The 9,883-nt window shown below is 39.4% G+C and overlaps 1 protein-coding gene across 1 annotated transcript; it reads left to right on the top strand.

The window, feature by feature from the left end:
• Positions 1–5,076: 5,076 nt before the first annotated feature.
• Positions 5,077–7,195, top strand: LOC104439206 (geraniol 8-hydroxylase). Its single transcript, XM_010052309.3, has 2 exons — positions 5,077–5,994; positions 6,302–7,195. The coding sequence occupies exons 1-2, from the start codon at positions 5,104–5,106 to the stop codon at positions 6,905–6,907; spliced, it is 1,497 nt and encodes a 498-aa protein (XP_010050611.2). The 5' UTR covers positions 5,077–5,103; the 3' UTR covers positions 6,908–7,195.
• Positions 7,196–9,883: the final 2,688 nt, after the last annotated feature.

Below are 9,883 nucleotides of genomic sequence, written 5' to 3'. Positions count from 1 at the left end.
TGGACAATTCCCTTAAAACAAATATTATTGATTTTTTTCTTTTTTTTTCACTGATTGAGGCCCGTCGGCCATCGCTGGCCTTTGAATGAGGGCAAGTGTGAACCACAACATGAGCTAAGTGGCTAAAAATGGGATAGATTCTTCTCTTTAGATTAACCAAACTAGGAATAGTAACCCCACCAATAAACCATACATGTCGGCTGATTTTTGTCACCTTGTTTTACAGCCCCAAGGAAAAAGATCTCCTGAATCCTGACTAGAAATTCTACATCTGTTACTTATTTCATAGTTCGCCGGCTTTTAGTTTACCCAAAAGCTGCTTGCTGAGAAAAATGTGCGGAAGCTAATGGTTTTATGATTTAAGTCAAACGCAAGTGAACGAAATTACAAGACAAATTGACAAGAAATAATACAAAACACGAGAGATTTATGTGGTTCGATTTTAGTACTGAAACCTACTCTACGAGGAGAGCAAGCCACGAATAAGTCACTAATTAATAGGAGAGTTACAAGGTTGTAGTCACTTACACACTTAAATGTTTTGCAGTCCTACGTTACACTCATCCCACATTGTTTAGCCTCACGAAAAAATGCCCCTGTTGGATGTAGGATTCTCCATTAAAAAATCACCGTGTCCTGAGAGCTCTTGTCGCGGCTAAGAACCCACAGCTACTCTTTCGCTTTTGTACTTTCTTATACTGAGCTCCTCTGTTGTTGCATTTATGAAAACGGAGCTCTCCTTGCAGTGACTTGTGACGTGGGAGCCATCATTGTGTAGTTAACAGAATGAGTCGAATGAGAACCAACCAAATGCTTTTTCCTCATCTTCTCTGACCAACTCCCATTTCAGTTGAAAAGGGAGCTCCAATGTGAGAGCTGCAAATCCTAAAACACCAAAAGGAACCACAAGTAGAGACATTTTGGGATTTCTTTCCTCACATAGTTGGTGAAGATATTCTGATCAACTTTGATGCCTCTGTTACAAATTCCGAATCATTTAGATTGGTCTATATCCTTCAATGCGGATTGGGTCTTGTGCATGGATTCAAACTTGAGACATATATTCTAGCACTGCCACTACAATGAATCTTTGCAGGCAGGCCGCAGCAGTGAGGCTAGTGGAATTTATGATCCATTTTCTCTAAAACTGTCTAAACACTATTAACTTAATCATGAAGGCGAGAACATTGGCAGCAGCATCCATGTTGAAGATTGTCTAGAATTGTTGAGAATGGTGGTTGCTAGTTGAACCTAGAAGATTCACGTGGGAATGCAAGCAAGCATAAGCCAAGTTGAAGAAGAAATCCTAGAACAGGGCCAGAGAAGTCTACATGCATGGGAAACACATTTTCTTCATTAGCAAGCAGCGGAAAGCATGAAGCAAAGTTTCTTCATCAAACTCCAGCTATCAAGAACTTATTGAAGAAGATAAAAAGAAGTACAAGAGAGGCTGAGGGGGTGAAGGAGAGAATCTTGAATGAAAGTTAACAATAGTGGCTGAAGAAGAAACTAGTACGTGGACAGCAAGAGTACTTGGAGAAGAAAATGAGTTGTCTTGCAGCTGTACTATGACGGTGAAAAAGTCAAAAATGTCAAGCTTGAAATTGGTTGTAATTTCCTATAAATAGGCGTGTAGTTCATTCATTTCGTGTGTGTGAGGTGAACCCTCAACCTTGTGTGGGGTGAACCCTCCACCGTGAGAGGTCTTAGACCTCCACCTTGAGGGGTCTTAGAGTGACTATCAACACCTCCATCAAATTATTTTGTCCAACAAATGAAATTATTTTCCCCCATATCTCATGTCCTATATCCTTTAATTATCCTATCTTGTCCATTGCCTTTCCTATCTACAAACTATACCATACACTTGCACACATCACTAATCAAAAACTATAATCAATACCAAAACCATGCTTTTGCACGCACACATCCAAAATTTTTAACATGGTATCAAAGCTAGATGCACCCAAGTTCATAACTGAACCAAGTGTAAGGGACATGAAGCCAAAGCTAGGCATATTTGGATGGTTATGGGTGTTTGTCCTCACCATCCTCAGCTAAAAAGGCTAAAGTCCGAATGAGAGCCAATAGAGAGCCAAAGAACCAGAGCCGGAGCCAAAATCAAAGCTGAAACCAAAGCCAAAGCCTATGAGAGCCAGAGCTAGAGCTCAAGCTAACAACTACAACTAAGAACATTTTGATGGCCCGAGACATATGGGACATCGTTGAATAAAAGACATGCACATTCGAGGTGAGTGCAAGTGTTCCAACAAAAGAATGCAAGGGATCATGGAATGAAAACGGAAAAAAAGACATGCAACAAACTACAAGAGAAATTTCAAGATTTGTCCGAGGCTTTATAATACAAGTCCGGAGTATCCCGAAAATGGATCAAGGGAGAGTGTTGGAAATTATGATCCATTTTCTCTAAAACCGTCTAGAAACTATTAACTTAATCATGAAGGTGAGAACATTGGCAGTAGCATCCATGTTGAAGATTGTCTAGAATTGTTGAGAATGGTGGTTGCTAGCTGAACCTAGAAGATTCACGTGGGAATGCAAGCAAGCTGAAGCCAAGTTGACAAAGAAGTCCTAGAATAGGCTAGAGAAGTCTACATGCGTGGAAAACATGTTTTCTTCATTAGCATGTAGTGGAAAGCATGAAGCAAAGTTTCTTCATCAAACTCCAGCTGTCAAGAACTTATTGAAGAAGATAAAAAGAAGTACAAGAGAGGCTGAGGCGGTGAAGGAGAGAAACTTGAATGAAAGTCAACAATAGTGGTTGAAGAAGAAACTAGTACATGGATAGCAAGAGTACTTGGAGAAGAAGAAAATGAGTTGTCTTGCAGCTGTACTATGGCAGTGAAAAAGTCAAAAATGTAATGTTTGAAGTCGGTTGTAATTGCCTATAAATAGGCTTGTAGTTCATTCATTTGGTGTGTGTGAGGTGAACCCTCCACCTTGTGTGGGTTGAACCCTCCAATGTGAGAGGTCTTAGACCTCCACCATGACCAAATGAAGAGTGTCTATCAACACCTCCATCAAATTATTTTGTCCAATTAATGAAATTATTTTCCCCCATATCTCATCTCCTATATCCTTCAATTATCCTAACGTGTCCCTTGTCTTTCCTATCTACAAACTATACCACACACTTGCACATATCACTAATCAAAAACTATAATTAATACCAAAACCATGCTTTCGCACGCACACATCCAAAATTTTTAACATGGTATCAGAGCTAGGTGCGCCTAGGTTCGTAACTGAACCAGGTGTAAGGGACCGTGAAGCCAAAGCTAGGCGTATTCGGATGGTTATGGGCGTTTTTCCTCACCATCCTCAACTAAAAAGGCTAGAGCCCAAGTGAGAGCCAAGAGAGCTAGAGCCGGAGCCAAAGCTAGAGCCTATGAGAGTCAGAGCTAGAGCTCGAGCTAACAACTACAACTAAGAACATTTTGATGGCCCAAGACATATGGGACATTGTTGAATAAAAGACATGCACATTTGAGGTGAGTGCAAGTGTTCCAACAAAAGAATGCAAGGGATCATAGAATGCAAGGGATCATCGAATGAAGACGGAATAAAAGACATGTGACAAACTACAAGAGAAATTTCAAAATATGTCCAAGGCTTTATAATACAAGTCTGGAGTATCCCGAAAATGGATCAAGGGGGAGTGTTGGAAATTATGATCCATTTTCTTTATAACTATCTAGAAACTATTAACTTAATCATGAAGGCAAGAATGTTGGCAGCAGCATCCATGTTGAAGATTGTCTAGAATTGTTGAGAATGGTGGTTGCTAGGTGAACCTAGAAGATTCATGTGGAAATGCAAACAAACAGAAGTCAAGTTGAAGAAGAAATCCTAGAACAGGCTAGAGAAGTCTATGTGCATGGGAAACACGTTTTCTTCATTAGCAAGTAGCGGAAAGCATGAAGCAAAGTTTCTTCATCAAACTCCAGCTATTAAGAACTTATTGAAGAAGATAAAAAGAAGTACAAGAGAGGCTAAGGCAGTAAAGGAGAGAAAATTGAATGAAAGTCAACAATAGTGGCTGAAGAAGAAACTAGTACATGGACAGCAAGAGTACTTGGAGAAGAAGAAAATGAGTTGTCAGCTGTACTATGGCCTATGGCGGTGAAAAAGTCAAAAATGTCATGCTTGAAGTCGGTTGTAATTGCCTATAAATAGGCTTGTAGTTCATTCATTTGGTGTGTGTGAGGTGAACCCTCCACCGCGAGAGATCTTAGACCTCCACCATGACCATATGGAGAGTAACGATAAACACCTCCTTCAAATTATTTTGTCCAACTAATGAAGCTATTTTCCCCCATATCTCATGTCCAATATCCTTCAATTATCCTATCTTGTCTCTTGTCTTTCCTATCTACAAACTATATCATACACTTGCACACATCACTAATCAAAAACTATAATCAATACCAAAATCATGCTTCCGCATGCACACATCCAAAATTTTTAACAAAGGCTCATGAGTAAGAGGAACTGGTTCCTGCTTGCTTTGGATCTACCAGTAACACATCTTTTATTTGTCTGCAGTCCATGACTTTAATAGATGAGTTTTTGGTGCCTTGATCTTGTGTAAAGTTGGTCTTTCCCCAGTATATTTCTTATTCTTACCAAAAAAAAAAAAAAAAAAACAAATCAATTCAAAAGGTGGTTACTACGAAAAACGAGAATTCTAGTGTTAAATGACCTCTTTGCTTTTAGTCTAGTTATATAAAAAAAAATGCAAAATTTATAAATCTCAGATTTTAACAACTGTCCTTTTAATCGGAAATCTTAGTTTTCGAAGCTTTGAATCTCTGTCACCCGTAACAAAGGCATGAATGACCCGATTTAAAGCAACCTGTCTTATAGAACTAAGAGCAGCATTATCTTTTTTTGAGGTAAAAATAGCAGAATTTTAAGGGCTAATCATGACAAAAAAGTTAGGCTTGAGTGAAAGCGATGGTAGTGCTCTAGAGAAAGCAGAAAGAAATGCAATAGGAACTCTACAATGGCCATTATATAACAGAAGAAACAGAAGAACATACACCTCTTGAGAGTCACAGAGGCAAGCCTCATAAACCTGCCATGGATTACTTGGTCTTGATTTTGTGCCTTCAGTTACTGTGGGGATTGATCCAAGTTCTCTCTTTCGTAGCAGCGAGAATCAAAAAGGCTCCCTCCAACCTCCCACCCGGTCCGCGGCCTCTTCCACTCATCGGTAACCTCCTCGAACTCGGAAAGCTTCCCCACCAGTCTCTTGCTAGGCTAGCTCGCACTTATGGCCCCATAATGAAACTTCAGCTCGGCTTTGTAACCACGGTTGTCATTTCTTCTCCAACACTCGCCAAAGAAATCCTCCAAACCCACGACGCTCTATTCTTGAATCGAACCATTCCTGATACCATCACGGCCCACAATCATGATCAATTCGGTTTGCCTTGGATACCCATTTCGCCTCTCTTTCGAAACCTTAGAAAAATGTACAACTCACATCTATTGTCGAATAAGAAACTTGATTCCAACCAGCACCTTCGCAAGAAGAAAGTGGAAGAGCTTGTTTGTTACGTTCAGAAATGTGCGCAGAATGGTGATGTTATAGACATTGGCGAGACAGCTTTTAGGACTAGCCTTAACTCTCTGTCAAACACGATTTTTTCATTGGACATGACGTACCCTTCAAATTCAGCTAAAGAGTTGAAGGAGGTGGTGGGGCAAATCATGGCTGAGGCTGGAAAGCCAAACCTTGCAGATTACTTTCCTGTGCTAAAGAAGATTGATCCACAGGGTTTGAAGCAGCGGATGGAATTGTATTTTGGCAAAATGTTTGATGTCTTTGATGTTCTCATCAAGAAAAGGTGGCAACAGAGGATGCAATCTGGTTCAGTTGAGAGCAACGATGTCTTGGATGCTCTTCTTGATGTAATGGAAGAGAAGAGTGAGGACATGGACATCTCTCTAGTCAAGCATCTATTTCTGGTATTCAAGCTTCTCTTTGTACCATCTGATTTGTAGAACAACATTTATTCTCATGTCATAATTGTCTAACTTGGGGAAAACACCGTTGCCACGCATGATGATCTTGTTTTTATAGTTTTTCGTATAATTTGTCGTGTGATTAGTTAGCACTTAGCATAAATAGAGCAACCATATGAAATCAAAAGCATTGCTCTATTTCAACTTGGTTGTACTTGGTTTCAGTTCTTTTGATGCAAAAAATGAATCTAAAATCTTTCCGTCGTAAGTACTTATCATGCTCTTATGTCTGTTGCAATGATCACCACAGGATTTTTTTGTTGCCGGTACCGAAACCACTTCAAGTACTCTGGAGTGGGCAATGGCTGAGCTGCTTTGCAACTCAGAGAAGCTATCAAAAGCCCAAACCGAGCTCCATGAAGTCATTGGCAAAGGCAACCAGATGGAGGAAGTCGATGTACCTCGCTTACCGTATTTACAAGCTATCGTAAAAGAAACTTTCCGACTTCACCCACCTTTTCCACTTCTTCTCCCACGCAAATCTGGAGCCGACACACAAATAGGCGGTTTCACCATTCCAAAGGGTGCACAAGTTCTTATCAATGCATGGGCTATAGGAAGAGATCCTAGCATTTGGGTCAATCCAAATGAGTTTGTACCGGAGAGATTTCTTGGATCTGATATAGATTTCCGGGGAAAAAATTTCGAGCTTGTTCCGTTTGGTGGTGGCAGGCGAATTTGTCCAGGATTGCCTTTGGCCACGAGAATGTTACATGTGATGCTGGGTTCGCTAATTAACTCATTTAATTGGAAGCTCGAAGATGGTGTCACACCAGAAAATATGAACATGGAAGACAAGTTCGGGATCAGCATGCAGAGAGCCCAGCCTCTAAAAGTCGTTGCCTTACCAGCGTAAATTGGGGAAAGATTTATGTCATAAAACGTGTACTAATAAAGATTCCTCATATTAAAACATTCGGTGCCCATGTTGTTCTTTGCATGACATCATTCCGAATCCATGGAAACACTCAGATATTTTGCTTTTACAAATCCAGGAGCCTTTGATCTGTTTATTGCTGATACGACTGGAGAACAAAAAGAACTTGCGGAAGATGACAAATTGATCCTATGTGTTTTTTATTTGTCTCGCCCCTAAACTGTAATATGTCTATAGTTCAAGATGAAAGAAGCATACTTTTTTCCATATGTTTCTAAGTGACAAAACTTTATTTTGGCGATTTACTAGCGCACGCCAGATAATGGTACATTTACAAAGTGAGCTGCCTCCAGTAAACAATGAACTACATAGAGATTATAATCTATCCTACTCCATTTCTGCATATACACCACATCAACGGAAAATGTTAGGTAGCCTCATGAATTGGGATGATAATGACTGGGACCCAACCCTTGATGTACAGATACGGTCTCGATTCAATTTCCTAATGTTAGGTAGCCTCATGAATTGGCAAAAACTTATGTGGCTTTGTAGATTCTAGTTGTTTAATAGAACAAGTTACTTGAGATCATTGGCATTGATGCAGTATTTCTTACGGAAATGGTGCATCCAGCGTGTTAAATTAATGTAACGAGTTTAAATTTGGATAATGATTTGTTAAATAAAATTTGTTGAGAAAGATTTTTTAAATAGATTACAAATCGGATGAAAAGTTTTTAAAATAAAGAAAAAAAAAAGTTTCTTCTTTTACTTGTAGAAGACGACTCACCTTCGGAGGCGGTGGGGCCTAGAGTCAAATTATTGACTCCTGGGCACAATATAAAAGCACAAGATGCCAACACTCTCAAGAAGCCTCCTTACGCAGGAAGGCAGAAAAAGATGACAAACGCGCTCAGCTCTAGCTGTGGGCATACGTGGAGGGCTTAAGTACTTGAAATGTTTTGTGTCGTGAGTTTACACTATTTAATTGTAAACATATTAAATTTTCGGTTAAATTTAGATGTGAAAAACATTCGAGCGATTATAATTTCAATTCTCCTATTATAATGAATTATTTACTATTAGGTTTCCACATAAATGTAGGTACCAGTATTTAGACTAAATCGTGTAAATCTTTTTGTCTTTATTATTTCTTATTCATTTTTCTAATGATTTCACGTTGACATAAATTGTAAGATCCTATTATTTCCGCGTATTATTATATTTTTAGGTGCTTGTAGTGGGACGCATGATGTTGAGGAAGCTTTTGCTCATAATCGAAGAGTAACTGAAGGGTATGAGTTTATGGATATGAAATGATGAAAATCGACTTTGCCTTTTGTGTCCTATTGGCCTGTAAATTAGACCGTAATTGAAAATAAAATGTTAAATGTATGTAGCCGGCTTATTTCCTGATAGCTTAGGTATATTTTATTTTCGCATATGATTGTCCCTTGGATAATGGTGCATTTAGATAATACAGAGGATTGATTTGAGTCAACAGAAGAAAGCATGTAGATCCTTCTGGTAGTTGAACATTGGTGGATAGCGACTGGATTGTGAGGTATTGATACTATTTTATCTTGGTACAACGGCAAGATATCTCTTTGATTAGGCTCTCCAGATGTTCCGCAAATTCAGACTCAAGTTTCTTAAAACCGCAAAGACGGTTGCTAGAGGCACATCAGGCATATACAACTAAGACCCGAGATTAGGCTAAAAATAGGTACTCATCACACTAAGCAAACTTCATTCAAGTATGTTTTGCTTAATATGAGGAAAAAAATTATAACGAATGAGAAAGTGAAATGAAAAAGAGGCTTAGCAGGAATTTCCACTGAAGAATATGAGCCCCATTTTCTGTGATCCAATTAGCTAGTTATGCATATGCGGTTGATAGTCGACGATCTTTCAGGCCATTGCAATGAATCATTGTAGGTGGTGGCGACAATGGCAGCTGACAAATAAAACAACTCAGTCCCTATTTGCCCGGAAAAAGACATAAGAGAAGGGTCTACATTATTGTATTTTGTCTGCGGTCCTTGGCTTCAATAATGCAGGTTCATGCCAACCAGTCAATTTCTTGTGGAAGAGTGGATGAAACTTGCATCGGTCCTTCTTTGTTTCTGATGGAGCAGGGAAACTAATCCTATGAACCACAAAGAGTTTTATCATCAATAAAGATGTAACAACTTCGCCATAATTTATCCGTTGACAAAGCCCATACATACTAAATGGACGAATGACCACATAGAAAACGGCTAATGTCTAGGGTAATCCTAAAACAGTTTCACTTAGACTACGTAAATAGACCCAATAGTGACATAATTAAAAAAAAAAAAAAAACAATGTGAGGGCTAGAGGGGAAAGATAACATTCCTCTAGAAAGAAGAAAGAAATGTGAGAGGCCCACCAGAATGCCCTCCATATGATGGAAGAAACAGAGGAACATGCACCTCTGTAGATTCAGAAAGAGGCGAGCCTCACAAGTCATAAGCAAGGAGATATGGATTTCTTAGCCATGATCTTTGCCTTGACCTTCTTCTAGGGCTTGTTCAAGCTTTCTCTTTCATCGCAAAGAGATGCAAAATGTCTCTCTCCAAGCTCCCATCCAGTCCACACCCCTCATCCTATCATTGGCAGCCTCTTCGAGCGCGGAAACCTTCCCCACAAGTCTCTTGCCAAACTCACTCGTACTTATGGCCCCATAGATGAACTTCAGCTTGGCCTTGTAACCACAGTTGTGATCTCCTCTAACACTCACCGAAGAAATCCTCCAAACTCATGATGCTAAATATTGCAGAAGTTAATCTAGTGAAATCAATGAGGAACAATAAAAGACAGATTTACGTGATTCGATTCAAGTAATATATCCATTTTGCCTCTCTTTCAAGACCTTTGGAAAATATACAACTCACACCTTTTATTCTACAAGAAACTCGATTCTAACCAGAA

This window comes from Eucalyptus grandis, chromosome 1 (genome assembly GCF_016545825.1).
Source record: "Eucalyptus grandis isolate ANBG69807.140 chromosome 1, ASM1654582v1, whole genome shotgun sequence".
Classification (NCBI taxonomy): Eukaryota; Viridiplantae; Streptophyta; class Magnoliopsida; order Myrtales; family Myrtaceae; genus Eucalyptus; species Eucalyptus grandis.
The sequence above is the reverse complement of the archived record's forward strand: the minus strand, read 5'-3'. Positions and strand labels throughout refer to the sequence as shown.